The sequence below is a fragment of the Pseudochaenichthys georgianus genome, chromosome 9 (assembly GCF_902827115.2).
Source record: "Pseudochaenichthys georgianus chromosome 9, fPseGeo1.2, whole genome shotgun sequence".
Taxonomy (NCBI): domain Eukaryota; kingdom Metazoa; phylum Chordata; class Actinopteri; order Perciformes; family Channichthyidae; genus Pseudochaenichthys; species Pseudochaenichthys georgianus.
Genome location: NC_047511.1, coordinates 39,672,360 through 39,693,999, shown reverse-complemented (window position 1 = coordinate 39,693,999; position 21,640 = coordinate 39,672,360). Strand labels below are relative to the sequence as shown.

Sequence of the window (21,640 nt, the reverse complement as noted above, 5' to 3'; positions counted from 1 at the left end):
CTTGAAATGTTTTGGCTCGATGAAACCTGATGTCCTTATATGATTCTGTTTTCTTCAAGTTTGTATCTTCTTGGTCGAATGCACTTATTGTAAGTTGCTTTGGATAAAAGTAATGAAATGTAAAACGTCCCCGCCCAAATGTAGCTTAACAGGAATTAAAGCCAGTCAAGTGAAAACTGTTCTCAAAAGGGGTCAACATGGTATATGAGCCATGTTTACATGAGCTTCCCTGACTAGACATCCAAGATAAAGTACTTAATGCTGCAGATAAATATGCAAACAGCTCCTCTGTCACTGACTCACCCAGGCTGTTGCTTTTGGACTTTAACAGACTGCTCACCCTATGACAGTTATGGTTTGCAAACCTTGCTCAACACAACTTGTTTTTAATCCTTTTTCTCCACCACCAGCCAAAAAGGTTAGCCAACTAGATCAACAACAAATGTCTTGTGCAACTCATAATTTTCTTAACTGGAAGATAGGAGTCTGACATTTCCCGCTCTCTTATAACACTCCCTCCAGATATGTTGATGGGTTTCCAAGTTGTCCTACATTAAATATCAGTGCCACCTCCAGACACACTGCTGTTTTCTCACGGGGGAAATTAGGCAATTGTGTATAATGCAGAGTCATTGTGAGCATGAGCCATGTTTTAGCGACACATGTATACTGCATTTGTGTAGCTGATAGGTAGATGTTCCTTTAGCTTTCATTTGACTGTCTTTTCTCTTGGTTCGCTCAGCTTCCTTTTAGCAGTGATGTCCTCCAAGTGCCCTCAATGCCCTCTTGCTGTATCCTCCTTCCTTATCCCCTTCCCTCCTCCTTGTCTCTGCACTGCTCTTTCTCTATTACATCCAGATGTTTCAGATTGTCAGCCTGTTTGCTGTGCTGTTTGTGCTTGGACTTGTGTCATGGTGGTAACAATGGAAACATAGGTGTTTTGTTGCAGGGGGTGTGGAGTTTTTAATTAAAATACATTTTGATAAGCATAAACAACGATTCATGCAAGCTTGCAAACTGTTGTTAATTAACCAGATTCAACTGGATAGTCATTATAAAGTTCTCTCCTCCAAAATGTTTTATCCCCACATCTGTATTTCCTAACAACAACTGAGCAGGATACACGTGACTTTGTGTCTCTAAAAATCCAATACAAATGTCAAATAAAAGTGTGGGAGACACCACCGGGTCAAATTGGAGATAGCGAAGAGAGAATACAGTGTAAGATTATTCAAACTATCTAGATGGTATTTGTGAAATGGTAGAAATACAGCTGAGTGTAAGAGCGAAATGTATTTCATGGGAGACCTGAATATCAATGCCTTCAATGAGAAATGCCAACAACAAGATACAACAGTACAGCATCAACTATCTACTTAAAATAGAGATTAAAGCCATAGCAGACTGGGTCCACAATAACAAACTGGTACTCAACATTACAAAAACAAAAGCAATGGTGTTCGGATCCAGACATATGTTAAGCAGCAATCCTCAATTAAGCCTGACGCTGGCTGGTCTGCCAGTGGAAGAGGTAAACGAGACTAAGTTGCTTGGCATTGTTCTTGATTCTGGTTTACAGTGGACAAAGCAAATTGACAGTATCGTAACTAAAATGGGAAGGAGCATAGCTGTGACGAGAAAATGTACAAAGTATGTAACACCAACCACTTTGAAACAAGTCATTCAGTCTCTGGTTTTGTCACATCTTGAGTACTGTCCGGTCATATGGTCATCAGCAGCAAAAACACATTTACAGAAATGACAAATATCTCAAAACAAGGCTGCCAGACGAGCTCTCCACTGTTCGAAGAGCACTCATATTGGAGTTATGCATAGAAACCTATCATGGCTTCCGGTTGAGAAACGTCTGCAATCTCGTGTTATCACTTTTCTAAATGATGTCCAATTTAGCAAAAAAACACTGTATTATTATGATCAAATAGTTTACACAAGAGACGAGCATGACCATAACACTAGACAAGCTACATCAGGCCATCTACTGGCACCTAAACCCAGGACACATCTTCTGAAATCTTCTCTAGCTTATAGAGCTATAAAGGAATGGAACTCATTGCCAAACTACCTTGCTGAAATAGAGTCTAGAGCAGCGATACTCAACCCGCGGCTCGCGAGCCGCATGCGGCTCCTTTAAGACTAGTTGCGGCTCTTTTAAGTCCCACTTAAAAAAAACGAGAAAAAAAAACATTGTCAGCAGAATTCATCAACATTTCATTATCACTCACAAGTCTCACATCAGTCTATTAAGCCGCCCCCCCCATCCCTCTGAACAACCAATCACAAATTATTTCAGGTTTCGCGCTCTGATTGCAGGTGCGCGAGATAATTGCGCCGTCACACTGGGAAAACTAGCTTACTATGCAAAAATGGTAAAGGAATATAGGAAACGAAAATATGAAGAGGAATATCGAACATTTAAAGAGGACTGGGAACTCGAGTTTTTCTTCGTCTCCACCGGTTCGGGAAAATGCATCTGCCTGCTTTGTGACAACGTCATTTCACAATTTAAAAGGTCCAATTTGCAGCGCCATCACGACACAAAACACCCGAAGTTCAGTACCGACTTTCCGAAAGGTGGAGAGCTGAGGGCGGAAAAGCTGGCGAGACTCAAACAGAACCGAACTGCTCAAAAAAACGTATTCCACACTAATACGAGTGAAAGAGCGACAGAGGCATCCTGTGATGATCAGTAAACATGCTGTCTGTTATCTGTTGTTATGGGCAGTCAGCCATGTGTGTGTTGTGGTTGCAGTGAAAATAATAAATCACAGTTATTGCACTGTACATTATGCTTTTCATTCCTTAGTAACATATTACTATTATCCATATTCTCAAATGCATAATGGTTTCAGGGAGGAAAGGAGCGTTTTTGGATTGTGGCTCTTGCAAAAATATTTTTTCGTCAATGTGGCTCCTGATTAGGACAAGGTTGAGTACCACTGGCCGAGAGCCTCTTTCAAGAAGAGATTGAAGTCTCTCTAGGTCGTCCTCAGACGAGCCCTCCATCGTCGCTTCCAGTCATCCCAGTTCTCCATACATCTGGCCAGTTCATTGGTACTTTGTGCTCCTGCGTTGTTTTTGAGTACGTCCACGTATGTTAGTGCGGGACGTCCTCGTGACCGATGCCCGTGTGTTGGTTCCCACAGCACCAATTTGCCGGCTGGCAGCTCTTGATGCCTTTGGCAATGTCCTGCTAGTCTCATTCTCCTGGCTGCAATTTTCGCGCTCACCCTTGGTATTCCCTCGTACAGGATGTTGTTGGTTAAATGTACACTCTTGCTGATGTTAAATACTGCTCGCAACATTCTAGAAGTGCCATCTACTAATGACCATGTACCCTTGTGAGCTGTGAACCCTAATTGAATGTTACCTCATGCTTTGTACTGGTGGGTGTCTTGTGCACTCATCCTTAGCTGAGATTGATATTGAAAGTGGATGAGATTGTTGTTAATGTTGTTAATGATGTCACGACTTATGTCCTGAATGTTGTTGTATTATTGTTGTATTATTGTTGTATTGTTTTAAGTGTCGAACCCCAGGAACAGTAGCTTTTGTCAAAAGCTAATGGGGATCCTAAATAAACATAAACATCAACACTGATTCACCCGGATCCAATGACTACAATCTGGTTTGATTGTAGATGTGTTCTACAGATGTTAACTGTAATCTGGGGATCAAAGCACTACTGCTACTTCTCCGTTTAATGTGAGAGGTAGCCTTAAGAAGTCCATTGTTAGACTAGTGACCTATAGAGAGGCAGACCTCGGGGCGCAAGGTCAGGAGACGATGCAAAGAGATGCAAAATGACCACATGAAAAGTTACGTCACGTCACATGCTTCATCTAAGGCAGTGTTTCTCAAACTTTTTCATACCAAGGACCACTTAACAAATAAAAAAATACTCGCGGACCACCTAACTCCACAAATATCCAAAATCACATCGTTTTTCTAGAATAGATTACAAATCGCATGAAAATGGTACAAACAAGTGGCAACATGTGTGATGAAGGTGTTGCGCTGGGCTATATCATACCATCGAAAGTGAAACTTAAGCTGGCTCCATTGCGGAGATATTCCCGCGAGAGTGCGTAAAACTTTAATTTATTAAAAATGTGAAATTGTACCAATATACTCACGGACCACTAGGGGGCGCTCACGGACCACCAGTGGTCCGCGGACCACACTTTGAGAAGCACTGATCTAAGGAGAAGCAGTATAGCTACAAGGAAACACAGTACTAACAAACTCAAAACAACTCCAAGCATACGCATAACAAAGATGAAACGACAGGAAACAAAGGAAGGTGCAGATCAGCTTCTAATAGACGTAATTGAATCATTTTAACATATTTTGTAGGCTAAGGGTCTTGCTCCTATGAGGCTTTTATGGCCCTTTAAATGTCTGCGCCCAGGGGCCTGTTGTTCGGTCTATTGACAACAGTCCAACAGCGAGAAGAGGTCACGTCGCATACAAGCACAGCAGTGGTTGAACCGACATCCTCACGTTACTCATTTGGCTTTCCTCTGCCTAGATCTGGGAGTGTGCAGCATCACTGGACAGAAATCTACAACTTTGTGGAACATCTAGCTCATAAATTCATAAGGTAAAAATCCTAATGTTGCCATTGAAAAAGAAATGACCACTGATCTAACAGTATGTGGTTCTCTTCTCCTCGCCTTTAGTCCAGAGTTGCGGATGTCCTTCATTGTGTTCTCCACTGAGGGACGGATCCTGATGCGCCTGACAGAAGACAGGTGGGTGCAGATCCTCTCAAAGTCATTTTTAATCCGTTGCTTTTTTACCACGCAGCTGAGAGGAATGAGTGTTATGCCAGATTTGGACAGTTATATTCCAGACAGACACTTTCCCTGCCTGCGACCCCTCTTTAGTGTCGTCGGTCTGGACAACGACTTCATCCTGTGGTTTTTGACACTTGGTGGGCAGTTTATGTGTAATCCTTTCTCATCAGAGTGTCACATAACATTTTCCCGGCTTCCCAAGTATCTCATCCGACAAAGGACTCATTTCCTGCCTATCTGCGTGACAGCTTCTCAAGCCAATTCAAACCAATACTGTTTCAATTTATTCATCTGTTACACATTGCTGTTTTTTTTCGCCGCCCTTATGGAAGCTATTATGTTCACAGTTTCTGGATGTGCTCAAAAGTAGTTTCACAATTGAATCTGACAAAATAAATATTTTTAAATAGATAGTATCATCAACAATGTGATTTTCCTTGTCGTCTGTCATTTGATCAGGGATCTCATTCGTAGAGGTCTGGAGGAGCTGTACAACGTCCGTCCAGGAGGAGACACCTTCATGCATGAAGGCATCCTGCGGGTGAGAAGCCGCTGCATATTCTAATTTGTTCTGGCCTCCACTTTAAAACAAACATCACATGGCTAAATGGTTGTTGTGTTGGAGGATTGAGACACACTTGATGCTACAAGATATAAAGTCTAATATTTAAAATCTGTTTTTTATTTTCACAGGCCAGTGAGCAGATATATTATGGAAACACTGAAGGTGTGTATTACATACAAAAAGCACAGCACAAAAACACATTTAATATGTATCCCTTTCCTGTAGTGTGTTATATTGTGCATGTAACATCCCAGCTACACACACACACGCACGCACGCACGCACACGCACACGCGCTTCAACGCCTCCATTGTTTACTTTCCGTAACATAATGACACCTCTTTGTAACACTCACACTTCTATTGGAATACAGCTTCAACACACTGTATGTGATAGGCTAAGGGGCGGGACATCTCTAAGCAGTTGACCAATCACAACAGAGCCGGCCAGCTGACCAATCAGAGCAGACTGGGCTCTGGTTTCAGACAGAGGGTGAAAAGAGGTGCTGCAGCACAGGCAGTGTGAGAAAAATAAAGAGCTTTTTGAACATTAAGGCTGCGGCCACACGAGGACGAAAACGGCTAAACGCATAGGATTAACGCAAACGCAATCGCAAACAAGCTTCCGTCCACACGCAATAGTTATCCGGATAGTGTCTGTCCACACGAGACCGCTCCGTTTAGCTCCAACCGCTGGAGAAGCTGCAGCACGTGCAGGAGCCTGTACGTGGCGCTGTAACTTCCTCCACAAAAGCAGCGAAGAAGCATGGTTGTCATGGTTGCCCTTCTGTTTATTCTCCGCGGTGGGGGCCGAGGGAACCGGGCAGAGTTTTTCGCCAGTCAGCGTGTATTAAAGTTTAAATCTTCCGGACAAAATTATAAAAGTGCCGGTCAAAGGTCTTCTTTGTTATTTATTGAGCTTTAAAACAAATGAATAACGACTCTATATAATATAATAATAAAATACACGGAGCCTCTCTTTTTCCTCCCTCTCTTCGGACAGCGTCAGTGTCTGTCTCATGCAGCAGCTGGTCCAGTAATGAGTGACCCGGCCGACAGTAAAAATAAACATATTTAAAACTAGTTTAGGGAGTTTGAGAGGTAATTAAAATAGCTAAGGGTGATGATCTGACTTGAAGTGTGTGTTTTGCTGCAGAGGGAGGAGCTGCAGGTGAGCAGAGCTGCGTGTCTCCGTCCTGTCAGATTACACTTCACTCGCGAGAGAAAGATAAATAATCTGAATTCAGGGTGCAGTTTACTTTGACGTGGGGGTGAGCAGCAGAGGTGGGGAGAGGCGGGGCGATTGCCTCATCATTATTGCTGTAGATGTTGCACAAACAACTGTAGCATGGTCAATAGCGTCCGGAGCACGATAGCAACTCTGCGATCCGCCATTGTTGTTGTTGTTGGTGGCGAAACACTTCAGCACTGGCGCGGGGTAAGCGGAGGTGAGCAGAAGAGGTGGGGAGAGGCGGGGCTATTGCGCAATCACTATCAGTGATCTGAAAATGTCCGTATAGGGCGCACACACGGAGCTGTTTGACCCCCCAGAGAGTTGCGTATGCCTTTCTATCCACCTTGGGACCCGTTATCGTTTCCTCAGTCGTTTAGTGCCGTATTCGGTCGTCCTCGTGTGGCCGAACGGTCTATATGACACTAAACAGTAACGCAAACGACCAAATTCGTCCTCGTGTGCCCGCAGCCTAAAGAGATCAAATAATATCGTCAAGTAATAATAATATGAACCTGGAAATTAGCATAATAGGGCCTGTTTAAACCAAACTGTTATGAACGTATAATAATTATTTTATTTTCCCAAGACACACCTAAGGAGTCTTGAGGTGATAGGGGAAATACAATGTTTCTGCTGTTTGAAATTACACTAGAAAAAATGCCAACAAGGTTATATATGAATCTTGAATAAACGTATTTAGTTTTTCACAAGCCAAGAACAACTGCTTAAGTGACAACTGAGATTCCTCTCTTCGACTCCTACCTTTATGAATGTGTTTATTCTAAAATTGGAAGCCTTCAGGGATGTAACTCATAAGACAGAAAAGCAAGTAGATTAGGACATACTACAAAATAGCCGCAATCTTAATAATGTTTTCTGCAAAATAGGATAAGATAACAGTTGGATATTTCAGCAGTGAATTATTTCTGTCTGCAGGGTATCGCACTGCCAGTGTGATCATAGCTCTGACCGATGGAGAGCTGCACGGGGATCTGTTCTACTACGCTGAGAGAGAGGTGAGATTAAGAGAGGCTGAATGGTTCACACAAATGATAACCAGGTGAGGCTGCGCGTGTGATGGACCAGATCAAACACTGACACCCTATACATCACCGCTTTGATCCTCTTACTTCAGTCTTGGAAAAGTGAGGTCAGGGCGTCAGACGTATACATCCGAGCCCAGTCGTTCTCCTCACATCTGCACTGGGATCTAAAGATTTATTTCCTCCCCGGACCATTCAGGCTCTGAGGTGTGTGAAAGTCTGAGGCTTTAATCAGCTTTGAGAGCCCTCACACACATGTTGACGGCAGACATATAGTGGGGTGACGTTTCCAGAAGCTGGAAATGTCCACTTTACGGCCGTGGGAGGTCTTACTGAAGCCAGTGTCAGCACCATTAGTCACAGGCATTACAACTTGTAAACCTATGCTATGGCTTGTGTTTTCCGTTTAGCCTTCAGGCATCCGTGTGACATTAGTGTTTTATATATATATATATATATATATATATATATATATATATGACGTCTCAAACGTATTATTCACGAATGGTGATGCACAATTTCACTTGCATTTCCCGATTGTTTTGGATGATGTTATGCAATGCAAAAGTGTAATTAAAACCAGGTGCTGAGCTTTTTCCTGTTTTCGCTGTGAATCTGTGTCAAACTTAACAGGCGAACCGTTCTCGAAGCCTGGGTGCCTCGGTGTACTGCGTGGGGGTGAAGGACTTCAATGAGACGCAGGTGTGCTTTTTTGTTTTGTTTGAGTCTGTACCTTCATTTATCATGATGTCAAAGCGGTAAGGGAGTTGAATGGTTGGACAAGTGGGAATTCAAAGCTTTGTAAATCAAACCTTTTGAAAATAATTGGCAATTGAGTGTTTTAGTGGTGATAACGTGCCCTACATTACTTAAAGGCCTATTTTCCCCCATTTTGAAAACAAATTATATCAGTCATTACGCTTTATCGAACCATCAAAAGTCAAGCTCTCTTCCCAGTGAACGGAAGTCAATGTTTCCAAAAAGGACATTAGCTGCACATCAAATGCTTACATCCACTTTATACAGCGTCCTTGTTTTTGGTAGAGTAATGATTACAGTGTGAATCAAGAAGGCTTTTTATTTCCTCCATTATGTCGCGTGGAATTGTATTAACTGGCCTTATTACTCTAGGACATGAGGTAATATCATATGAGCCACTCCTGTCATCAATTATGCTGTAAGCTTAACTAAATCTGTGTGTTGGATGAATAAGGGTGCAGTTGTCTCTTGTGATTGTGATAACTTGTTTCCTCTCCAGCTGGCAAATATTGCTGACAGCAAGGATCATGTCTTCCCCGTAAATGATGGATTTGAAGCCTTGCAAGGGGTGATCGACTCGGTGAGCACTTAGTTATTTTTCTCTAAAATGTTCAAACAGCGCTTGTTGTTGTTGTGTTGACAATAATACCAATAACACCATTGAAGAGTGCTACAAAAGTAATGTCTCTTAGAGGACCACAATACATCGTCTTGCTTTAATGTACTTCATGTAATCGCTCCCATCAGTTTCTCTTTATTCGTCACGCTGATTAGGCAGCAAACTAGAAAATAAGACAACATCGATGTAAATCAAGATAAATGATTTCATCCATGGAGCCCGGCCAGGGACAGACTTCCAGGAAAACCTGCTGCGACTGTGACGATCCTGCTTTTGACCAACGCAGCACACGTCTATCCAAATATGATCATAGCTTATCTGTATCTCTTGCTAAACACTTGCTTGTTGTGAGGGTCTGTTTTCACTGTTTGTTGAGCAGGGTCAAAGGTCAGACAGCTGACTGTCATCTGGATCAGATTTACATCAAACTGAAAGCTGTTGTTTCTCATGTATGTGAGTCGAGCAGTGGGTCATAAATCAGACTTCTTAGTACGCTAGGTTACAGTTGGCATATGTTCCTGGAGAGCAGTGAGTACACATAAATCTGCAAAAGACAAATGAGAATAGACGGAAACTTCAAGACCAGAGACCCCAGTGTCAAAAGGTTAATTAATAGGCACATAAAAGTCAGAGGTGTGGCTAAAACCAGTCACTCAGCGACACAAATACCCTCCATAACAGTACCAGTATATTATAGTCAAATTGAACTGAAGATGTGAGTGAGGACTATATATTTAAAAGTCTTCTTGTCCGTCTGTTATTTGACTGCTGGATGCTGAAATGTGTTTTTCCTGAAGAGTTTAGTACTTGCATAATGGTGAACCATCTTTACTGCTTTCTTACATTTATACTGTGTTTTTAAGCATTATTGAGTACTAGCTATGAAGAGGCACTGGAATATGAAGATGGCATCTTGCACTTTAAATACAATGTTTCTTAACTGTTAACAATTCCACGGAAACATTATTATTTATTTGTGATACATTCAGTGTAGAAAATTACAAGACAAACACACTAAATAACAATACCAGAATATTATCCTCAAATTGCAATGAATTCACGAGTGAAGGACTATATTTTCTTGTCCATCTGAGAATAGCTAGCTACTTACTCAAATGTGTTTTTCCTCTCCTCAGATCCTGAAGAAATCGTGTATTGAGATCCTGGCTGCAGAGCCCTCTAGTATCTGTGCAGGAGGTAAGACAAAAAGATTGACACCACCCCATTTGATCCTCATTAGGCGACTTTTAAATGTGGGGTAGGTAAGTTTCAGAAACCGGCTCGAGATACACTTTTTGTTATATTCCATGGAATGCTCTTAACATCCCGATAGCAATGAATATCTTAAGTGCTTTGACAAAAAATCGATGAAAAAAATGCATCTGTAGAAGCCGTAAATTTACCGTAAAAAGTACAACCAATCGATTGGATGGCCTACCTGCCTGTCAGCCTTCCATCGGGGCACAAACTTATCTCGTGCCCTCATTGGTCATGTGCGCGTTCGTGTGTGTTGGAGGAGGGGCTCTATAAGGAAGTGGTAGATTTTCTCCGGTTGTGTATTTTCAAATTCTAGCGATCTCGAGCCGGTTTCTCAAACTTACCTACCCCACCTTTAATACATCAAGACAGTTGCACATCATAGTTGACCTTGTATGTTAAATGTTAAAATATTATGTATCTATGGTAATCTTTCCATTTGCTACAAATTATGCTTGCACATTTGAAACAAGTGATGCAAAAAACATAACAAGGAATCATTTTGTGATTTATATGTTGTTATATGAGCAATATATGAAAACATATTAGCTTTAAAGCCATGTTCAGGCCAATACATGTACAGTATGTAATCCTAAATACAGTAACTTTACTAATTCATGTCAGATATCTTGTGAATAAATTCTAATAAAGAAATCAAACATCGTGAGACATAGTTCTGCAGAACATACATAACTGTAATATAATGATAATGGCATTATTCAAAACATATGCTGCAGCTTTAGTAGACACGATTAGACATTAGTAGATCTGACAATAATAGGTCCCCAGTTTTCAGTTCATGAAGACAATTGATTACATCTCAATATAATGTTACTGTCGAGGGACTTATTACGACATGTGTTGAGCATAATACTCACATGTGTTTGTTTCGCTCTGCCAAGACGACCAGATCTTGTTGAGAGTGTCACATATTGTTCTTACATGTTTTCGTGTTAATTTAAACCAGATGTCAAACCATTCAGGAGATGTTTGTGTTTCTCCTGTCTTTGCTCAGAGTCTTTCCAAGTAGTGGTGAGAGGAAATGGGTTTCTACACGCCAGCAACGTCGATAAGGTCCGGTGCAGCTTCCGCATCAACGACACCCTTACTAAGAGTGAGTTAGTGAACCATTTCTGAAAAAATATTCCTATTTCATGCACTTTCAATGTCCTACTTTTATATTGGTTAGCTGTAATGTTCATAGTGTACAGATAGTCTTCAAATATATATCTTTAACTATCAATATGAATATATTTGACTCTTTAGTTGTGTTTTTTTTTTCTATTTTGAGATGTTTCTCTTTTCTATTTATGTCTGTTTATTTAATACTCTTGTTTAGATGCTGCTTTCCCACATTGGGATCAAAAGAGTTTATCTTATCTTATCTTAAACTCAAGACACATCTACTCTAAGCTAACCACATTAAAAAAGCTGAGCACATGAGTGGCATCTACATAACATAACCGTTCTTCCCGAAAGTCAAACACCAAGTCAGCCGCACAGCTGGAATCATCTGGGATCAAACAACAGGCCCACTGGTGTTACTGGTTGCATGTTTATGTTATGAACAGCACACGTTTAATTTTACTGCCGGAAACACGAGATAAAGGAGAATAAGTACCACACACGAGGCAGAAGGAGGAAAATGTGTTTTACTGGTGGCCTACTGTAATAGATGTTAAAACCACTTCCTACCATGCCACAAGAGCTTTAAGAGGTGCTGGTCTAATTACAAAGCACAATATTCACCAGCAACATGTCTGCTCCTCAAAGGGAGAGGTGGTGAACTTGCTTTTATCTTTTCAATCTGACGGCATGTGGGTGCGTCCATGTCTTTATCAGTCTGATATATTGCATTTTATTAGCCTTTTTTTTATGCAGGACATTCCTGCTGTCAGCCTTTTTTGCTTCTATCCGAGTGGTCTGTTTGGAGTTTAGTACCATCTTGCATTAGGGTTAACCATATTTCTGCTTTGTCACGTTTATACGGTATTTTGTATGCATGATAGCGCACATGCAGTATGAATTCATTGACTACGAGAAGGCGCTGAAAGTATGACGATTGCATCTTGAAATTTAAATGACATTTTCACAGTATTAATTGTATTATTATTATTATTACAATTACTCAGAATCAAAATTAGTTTCAAGTGTGATAAATCATCAAACTTCCTGGAGACAAACAGCAGACATGGAAGTAATTTGAGCAAAACAATTTCCTTATGTCAATCCCATTATACTTGTATATTCCAGATTCATTCACTTCTCTAAATTGCTTTAACACAATCCTCTGGAATTTGGTCAGAGGAACTTTAAAGGTCCCATGTCATGGCCATTTCCACTGATCATAATTCCATTGTTGAGGTCTACTAGAATAGATTTATATTGTGCAATTTTCCAAACTCACATTGGTTTCTCAAACAGCATTTCTGTAAACTACGTGTATTCACTGAATTTCACTCTCTGCCTTTAACGGCTCGTTGTAGCTCCAATAGCTCCAGCCCCCATCCTCCCTGTGAGCACAGTGTGCTCTGATTGGTCGGGACGTTGTGAATCGCGCTAAGCTCCGTGGAAGTACCGGAGACCATAAACGAGGCGTTTTGGGGAGGTATTTTCTGTTTTAGTGTTTTACTCGCTACAGGGTGTACTTTGAGGGTTTTGACTCTGCACACCGTTTACATGCATAAAAACCTTCATAACACACAAGGGGACGGGACTCGCCTTCAGATAAATTGGCTATAAGGAAACTATTTATCTTCTCTCTAATACTGTTCATCTTTGTGTCTCCAGGACAAAGTAGCAGCAGATACATTCAGACGGGCTGGGATTTGGCAGGCACTGTCGTTAGCTGGCCATTGTTTTGTTGACAGATATTGCCATGGATACTATTTTAAGTTTAAAAATGGGACACAATACTTCAAAGATATAATGCAACATTGATATTGTTGCTGAATAAATATAGGAATATTAGTACCTATCGCAGGCCTGTATGTTAAGTATGAAGCTACAGCCAGCAGCAGCTAGCTAGCTTAGCTTAGCACAGAGACTAAAAACAAGGGGAAACGGCTAGTTTAGCTCTGTTTAAGCTAGCTGTAAGGACAGACATATGCATCTTTTTAGCTTAGTTTATACATTGTTTGTTTAATATTCACAAAAATGTAAATGTAAAACATACCTTGGTATATTAACTGGTTTCTGTCTCTCCTCGCCTTAATAGTATCCAGGAAGTATCGCTCCCGTCCAGGAAATAGTGTTAAAACCATGTTGAAATGTTTTTTTTTGTAACTATCGGATGTTATTCTGCACTATATGTTCCCTTTGGACGGAGTCAGACTAGCTGTTTGAGTTTTTATGTTTAGCTAACCATCGCAGGGCATCGTAGCTTCTTTGATATTTATTTGCCGACAGTGGATTAGACAGTGAATAAGCCAAACATTTGTACTTCTCCTTGGGAGTCTGGAAAATGAAAAAACACTTCACCATAGGCAACTGTAAATTGACCTTTGACCCTCTCAATAAATATTCTCAGAGATTGAACATCTGCCATCATTTTAAGCAGTTACTTCAATCAACTAAATGGTTAAATGTTGACTCTTGCTAGTTCGTCTTGTCTACTACTCACTGTAAAACATTACCTCTCTTTGGGGTAAGAGAGCAAACAGTCCGATAAAACATCCTGACATGAACTCTAGATCAGTGGTTCTCAACTGGTCGCGGACCCGTTTCGAGTTGGTCGCGGATGGGGAAAAAGTCAAACTTTTATTTTGAAGGCCCGATTTTCTAACGCTGTGCATGCGTTAGTGGGCGTTGGATTGGAAGTACCGGAGAACATAAACGGTTTTTTCGAGTCTTCTGGCCAATCAGAATCAAGATTGTTGCCGGAAGTCCCCACGGAGAATAACTTTGCGGTAGAACTCTTCTTTATACATCCATGGTTACAACTTCAGATATAAATGAACACATAATGAAATATGACCCCCGGTCTGATGATTGACAGGTCACAGAACAATGGGAGCTATCTACCCTTACCCACAATTTAAAGTAAGTCACACACACTCCTCTTTACTCTTCTCGCAGCAAGATGTCAGAACAAAGTGAAAAACAAACAATGGCATAAAATATTATTAATATGTCGGGTAGGAATAGATTTATTTATTTTCTTCTCAGTGTACCAGACCCCCCTGCTGGGGTTGGGTTTTCAGCATGCGTGCCTTTTTATATAGTTCAGCTTTGATTCCATCATCTCATTAAACCTTTTTTAAAAGCATACTTTAGTTCTGTGAAGGGATATAAGGGATATATGCACTGTACTTAACTTTTATTAATATTGTATGCGGAAAAGCGTATATATTACAGCACGATTTTTTGTTGAATAGATTTGAGTGCTTCAAAATGTTGGGTCGCGATGTATTGGCCAAGTAAAAAGTGGGTCCCGAGGCCTGACCAGTTGAGAACCACTGCTCTAGATGGTTTGCCAGCATTTTACCCTCGAGGGGTTTAAACAGTGGAAATGTGCAGAATCAGCTCCTACAGCGCATTACTGAACTCTGCTGTAGTTTGACTTTTAGAAGACTCTCAGGCCTTTTCGTCATGCTGTAAGGCAATTCTGAGTACAAGGTTGATGCCGAGATGAACTCCGAGTAGGATTATCTAGACAAGTTTTTGGCAGCGCTGATCGCCCAACCCACACCCATCCATTCCTTGCAGCGTTGTGGTTTTAAAGAAGAGCGGTCGAGGCCCATGCGGCTGCTCTTGTTGATTTCCTCAGTTCTGGGGTATGCTCCCCTCCTGCCAGGATAAACAGACAGGCTTGGCCGATGATGTTTGTTGGAGCTGCTTTACTAAAAGACAGCTGGATAAGGAGACGACTAGATTCCCCTGAATAATCAAAAGCTGTGGTGATGTTTCTGAGTGTCATACAGATGTCTTTAGACAGTAGACAACAAAGGCAAGGCAAGGTAAGGCAAGGCAAGGCAAGGTACGTTTATTTATATAGCACTTTTCAACACAAGGCAATTCAAAGTGCTTTACAAAAAATGAAAGACATTAGAAAATGGCATTTAAAATCAGTCATTAAAAAGAAAAGCTAATAAAAGAAACATTAAAAGAAAAAATACATGGATAAAAGTTACAGTGCAGTCTAAGATATGAATAGTTCAATTAAAAGCAGCGGCAAAAAGAAAAGTCTTCAGCCTGGATTTAAAAATAGTCAGAGTTGCAGCGGACCTGCAGGTTTCTGGGAGTTTGTTCCAGATATTTGGAGCATAATAACTGAACGCTGCTTCTCCATGTTTAGTTCTGACTCTGGAGACAAAAAGCTGACCAGTCCCTGAAGACCTGAGAGATCTGGATGGTTCATAATTTAGCAGGAGGTCAGAAATGTATTTTGGGCCAAATCCATTCAGTGCTTTATAAACCAGCAGCAGTATTTTGAAATCTATTCTTTGACACACAGGAAGCCAGTGTAAAGACTTCAGAACTGGAGTGATGTGATCCACTTTCTTAGTGTTAGTGAGGACTCGAGCAGCTTTCTAATAGATTTGTTAGTGAGACCTGTGAAGACACCATTGCAGTAGTCGAGTCTACCGAAGATAAAAGCATGGACAAGTTTTTCCAAATCCTGCTGTGACATTAGTCTTTTAATCCTAGATATATTCTTTAGGTGATAGTAGGCTGATTTAGTAACTGTTTTAATGTGACTGTTGAAACTCAGGTCAGAGTCCATGACTACATCTAGATTTCTGGCTTTATCTGTTGGTTTGAACATTGCAGACTGAAGCTCAGCGCTAACTTTTATACGTTCTGCCTTGGCTCCAAAAACCATTACCTCAGTCTTATCTTTGTTTAATTGGAGAAAGTTCTGACACATCCAGTCATTGATTTGTTCAATGCACTTACTCAGTCTTTGAATTTGAGCATAGTCTCCTGGTGAAATTGTTACGTAGATTTGTGTGTCATCTGCATAGCTATGGTACCTTATTTTGTTGTTCTTCATTATCTGAGCCAGTGGTAGCATGTAGATGTTAAAGAGAAGAGGCCCCAAGATGGAGCCTTGAGGTACCCCACATATCATATTTGTCAACTCAGATGTGTATTTACCTATAGAAACAAAGTTGTTTCTGTCCTGTAAGTAGGATTCAAACCAATTTAGAACTGTTTCCGAAAGTCCCACCCAGTTTTCCAGTCGGTCTAGTAATATGCTGTGGTCAACAGTGTCAAACGCAGCACTGAGATCTAATAATACTAACACTGAAGTTCTGCCACTGTCTGTGTTTAAGTGGATGTCATTAAAGACCTTTACAAGAGCAGTCTCAGTGCTGTGGTTTGGACGAAAGCCTATATGAAGTAGATCTGAGGCCATGCAAGGCAAAACATCTTTGAAAAATCCTGTTGGAATAATATCAAGGCAGCAGGAGGAGGACTTCAGAAGTTGAATAATGTCCTCTAGGTTTTTATCATTAATCTGATTGAATTGTGTCATGGTGTCTGAATTGATGTTAAGTGGACACAGAGACAACACATTTGCTGTTCCTGATGCAGAGGCACTGACTGCTTGTCTGATTTTCTGAATTTTGTCAGTGAAGAAGGAAGCAAAATCATTGCACGCCCTGGTGGATAGAAATTCAGAGGCTACTGACACTGGGGGGTTAGTTAGTCTGTCGACGGTAGCAAACAAGGCACGTGCGTTGTTTTTGTTGTTGGTAATGATGTCAGAGAAGAACGATTGTCGTGCGTTTTTCAATTCCAAATTATAAAGGCCAAGTCTCTCTTTATAGATTTCAAAGTGCACCTGGAGATTTGTTTTTCGCCACCTGCGTTCAGCTTTTCGACATTCTCTTTTTTCTGTTTTAACGGTCATGGCCTTTCTCCATGGAGATATTTTCTTCCCAGTCACTTCCTTTACCTTAATTGGAGCAATGGCATCTATAACATTTTTAATTTTTGAATTAAAATGATCTACTAGCTCATTTACTGAGATGTTAGCAGGGGCAAGTGTGGAAGAAAAATTCTGAGTAAACATTTCCCTAGTATTTTCAGTTAAATATCGCTTTGTGGTTATCTCTTTTTGAAAAATGTTGTGAACAGAAATAGAGCTCTCAAAGAAAACACAGGAATGGTCAGACAGTACAACATCAGTCACCACAACCTTAGAGATATTCAAACCCTTTGAGATAAATAAGTCCAGAGTGTGCCCCTTATTGTGCGTGGGCTCCGTCACATGCTGAGTCAGTCCATAGCTACAGTCCTGCCATCTGCAGAAGTTCTCAGATGACTCTGCCATTGTGGGCTGTGTCATCAGAGACCAGGAAGCTGAGTACAGGAGTGTGGTGGACAGTTTTGTGGAGTGGTGCGGTCAGAACCATCTGCAGCTCAACGTCACAAAAACCAAGGAGCTAGTGGTTGACTTCAGGAAGCGGAGTACCGCCCCAAGCCCAATTACCATCGTGGGCATGGATGTGGACATTGTGGACAGCTACAAGTTCCTGGGTGTCCACATAGACAATAAACTGGACTGGAGTAAAAACACTGACGCCCTATATAAGAAAGGCCAGAGTCGCCTGTATTTCCTCAGGAGACTCAGGTCCTTCAACGTCTGCAGCACTATGTTGCAGATGTTTTATGACTCGGTGGTCTCCAGTGTGATCTTCTTTGCTGTGGTGTGTTGGGGCAGCGGGGTGAAGACAGCTGATGCCAACAGACTCAACAAGCTCATCAGGAGAGCAGGCTCTGTCCTGGGAGTGGATCAGGAGTCGTTGGCAGTGGTGTCGGAGGGAAGAATGCTGAGGAAACTCCTCGGCATTCTGGACAACGGGTCTCACCCCCTGCATGCCACGCTGGTTTCCTACCGGAGCACTTTCAGCCACAGACTGAGATCACCGATAACCACCACACAGCGCCACAGGAGGTCTTTCCTCCCAGTGGCCATCAAACTCTTTAACTCTTCACCCCTAAGTAAAGGGCGCTGAGAACTTCCACACCATCCTTGCAATTACACTCACAGCTATATATAACTATGTGCAATATTATATTATATTATTATTATTAGTATTAGTATTATTATTAATAATGCTATGATAATGTGCAATTACGTAACTGCCACTACGTTTTAATTTTTGCACTACTAACTACTGAAAACTACTGAATACTGCTAATAATGATTGCATTGATTGTGTGACCATCTATGTTTCTATGTTTCATGTTGTCGGTGGATGTTTGATTGCTCTTTTTCTGCTGTGTTTATTGTGTTTGTTGTATTTCGTTACTGTTACTGTTACTCTGGCACAACAATTTCCTTCGGGATGAATAAAGTCTTATCTTATCTTATCTTATCTTATCTTAGATATTTAGGAACAGAGCTCGAGAGGAGCATTTCAGCTGAAGGGCCACATTATTCAAAAGAAGCAACGTTTCCATACGATGTCTTCCTGCATTGAAGGGAGTCATTGAACAGAATAGCAACTCCACCCCCTTTCTTATGCATTCTTTCCTGACTCATAAAACTAAAGTTGGTAGGGGTTGATTCGATAAGAACAGCTGCACTGTTATTTTGTTCAATCCAAGTTTCTGTTAAAAACATAAAATCGAGATTGTGCTCAGTGATAAAATCATTGATTAAAAATGTTTTTCCTGCCAAAGACCTGACATTTAATAAAGCTAGTTTAAGTTCGTTAAACACACTATCCGTCAGGTTTTTTGTAACAAGCTGTGGCTGACATGGAATCACTGCTAAATTAGATAAACTCACACAAACGTTTGAGCGCTTCCTGTATCTAAGATGATTCACCGCTCTTAATTTATTACCTATCAACACAGATATCGGCAAAGCTACAGGGAGGCAGGGCCCCGGCATGTCCTGGAAAGAGTTGAGAGTGCCATACGCCCTTGAACCTGGACCCAGCAGATATCAGTTTGCAGTGTTTTGTACACACACATCCCTATCAGGCTTTGTAGGGGAGGGAGGACCCACCACCCTGCTCCTCTCATAGGAGGGCAGGGTGAGGGCTACACTGTAGAAAGGGGGGTTTGTAAATCTGCTTCCATCTTCCTTGTACTGTTTTGGTTTGGATGATTGTGGTAGGCATGGTGAGGAAGCCGGGGGAGATGGTGCGCATCTCTGCTTCGGTGATTTTGGTGGGCGTCGTTGAGGGGCGGGGGTAAAGGACATGCTGCCAACCCTGCGCGTCGCCTTCATGCGGTCATCGAACTCCAGGGGGGTGGGCGAGGGTGAAAGGGTGAGCGGAGAGTAGAGAGAGCTGGGGGATGAATGAAGAGTATCCTCAAAGGCGTTGACAGGGAGGGTGACAGGCAGTGGAGACTCCTCCATTTGTGTCATAGGTCTCCCATAATCAGAACATTCCTCAGGCGGGTGCAGTGATACTTCTTCAGGGTTTTCTGTGCGAGGTGTTGTCTTTCTCCTGTTTTGATTCCTCTTGCCGCTTGTCCTTGGCAGAGGGAACAGATTGATGACGCAGGCAGTTGAATATATTAGAGATAAACAATTTCACTCCTGACTTGTTCAGGCAAACTCCATTTGTCTTAAAAAGATGTCTGCAATCCCAGAAAAAGTTAAAATTGTCAATAAAATGCACAGAATGGTCAGTACAGGCAGTTGAAAGCCAGGTGTTCAGTGCAAACAATCTGCTGAATCTCTCCACTCCTCTTCGGACTGGCGGTAGAGGGCCACTGATGAACACCTCTGCATTTAGAGAGCTGGCAGTTTCCAACAAACATTTAAAGTCTTCTTTCAGCACTTCTGACTCTTGTTTCACAACATCATTTGTTCCAATATTTAGTACCACATTCTTCACAGTCGGATGTTCGGCCCCAATATGCAGGATCTTCTCAGTAGTGATGGCAAAATGAAGCTTTGAATGAAGCGTCGAACCACTTGGACAATTGTGTCGGAAATAGGTTCATTTCTCGAAGCTTCAGTTTCAGCGACCTCTCCTGGCGAAGTGCAAGGCTGCAGTGGGTTTAACGTATCTTTGCCTTGAAATAATGAACTGAATATTCGATGCACACACACTAAGACTGAATATCATGTTCTATTTGCAATTAAAGATTGATAATTGTGTGTATTGGGTTATTGAGAAGAGACTTTTTTTTGGGCGGAGAGGGCCTTTTATCAGTTATTAAAGTATTAAAGTTGAAAAGCAATGATCAAAAATGTAACTATTCTGGGCTTTGAACCAGGTGCGAGGAGGACATCGCCGCACCCTGGCCGCCGGCTCTACCCACTGGGCTATCTATTCCTTAAACTATTCAAGTGTTTTTATAGTAATTATTGTCTTTTTGTTCACAACTTCTCCACATTTCGAAGTGTTTCACGAGCCAGAACGACCTATCTTTCTTCCTGGCTTGCTCTATAATGATCCAATTAAAATGCAATACCAACAACTCAACACAACAACGCAAACTACGACAACAACCCACACATTGCGCATTGTTTAGAGCGGTTATAAAGTGTTGAAGCGCTCAAATTCAAAACTGTTTCAACCTGTTACCTGTCAGAATCGAGACGAGGCAGTGCATTGAATCACCTGATTGGACGGCGAACCAGTGAGTTGATTCATTCAGGAAATGAAGCAGTTGCTGCTTCGGACGTCACATGTCACGTGATTTGAAGCAGTTGCTGCTTCGGACGTCATATGTCACGTGATTCGAAGCAAGCTTCGAAGCACTGCTTCTATAGAATAGAAGAAGTCCAGGGTTGAAGCTCCGTTCGAAGCTTCAGTGTCAAACTGCCATCACTACTACTTTGGTGTTGTTCTTATTACACAGACTTTTTACATCTCTTACAGCAGAGTCACCCACAATCAGAGTTTCAGGCCCAGTCGTTAGCTTTCCCTCTAGCCTTTTACTTTTGGAGTAGCTATTGGTCCTTACCCTGCTGTGTGAAGAGGACGGGTTATCCAGGTCATCAGAAAGAGATCTCCGGCTCTCGGTCAGCGGAGCGTATCTGTTCTAGATTGGCACACTTGGTGGTTTAGGAGGATTTTTTGTAGTTCTCCCTTTAGCAGCTGTCCATGGCTGTTTCCTAGTATGAATAGGGGTTGAAGAGGCGTTCTTCCTGGGTGATAACAATGCAGGCCAGCCGGTCGCATCACAGATTTCAGAGCGATGGGCTCTGCCTGTTATCCGTCCTCCCAAATCCCATGGAAATGATTTACTCTTAGGCTTTGCACCCAGAGAGTTCCAGGGAGGACTACCACTTCTAGATTTATTACCCAGTACACAGCCCTCCTGTTCCTTGGAATCCTTGTAGCTGCTAACTAGCTTTGAGTTAGCATGCCCTTTTTTTCATTATTTTGCAACACTGGTAAAGTGGTGTCATTCCCACAACATAG

The 21,640-nt window shown here is 41.7% G+C and overlaps 1 protein-coding gene across 1 annotated transcript in view; it reads left to right on the top strand.

Moving 5' to 3' along the window:
- The window catches only part of LOC117453067 (anthrax toxin receptor 1-like), a 38,691-nt gene that overhangs the window by 3,226 nt on the left and 13,825 nt on the right, over positions 1-21,640 (top strand). The window contains 9 exon segments of the mRNA XM_034091924.1: positions 4,550-4,621; positions 4,701-4,772; positions 5,277-5,358; positions 5,511-5,544; positions 7,551-7,630; positions 8,291-8,359; positions 8,916-8,996; positions 10,172-10,232; positions 11,308-11,406. Coding sequence (XP_033947815.1) covers positions 4,550-4,621; positions 4,701-4,772; positions 5,277-5,358; positions 5,511-5,544; positions 7,551-7,630; positions 8,291-8,359; positions 8,916-8,996; positions 10,172-10,232; positions 11,308-11,406 — 650 coding nt within the window.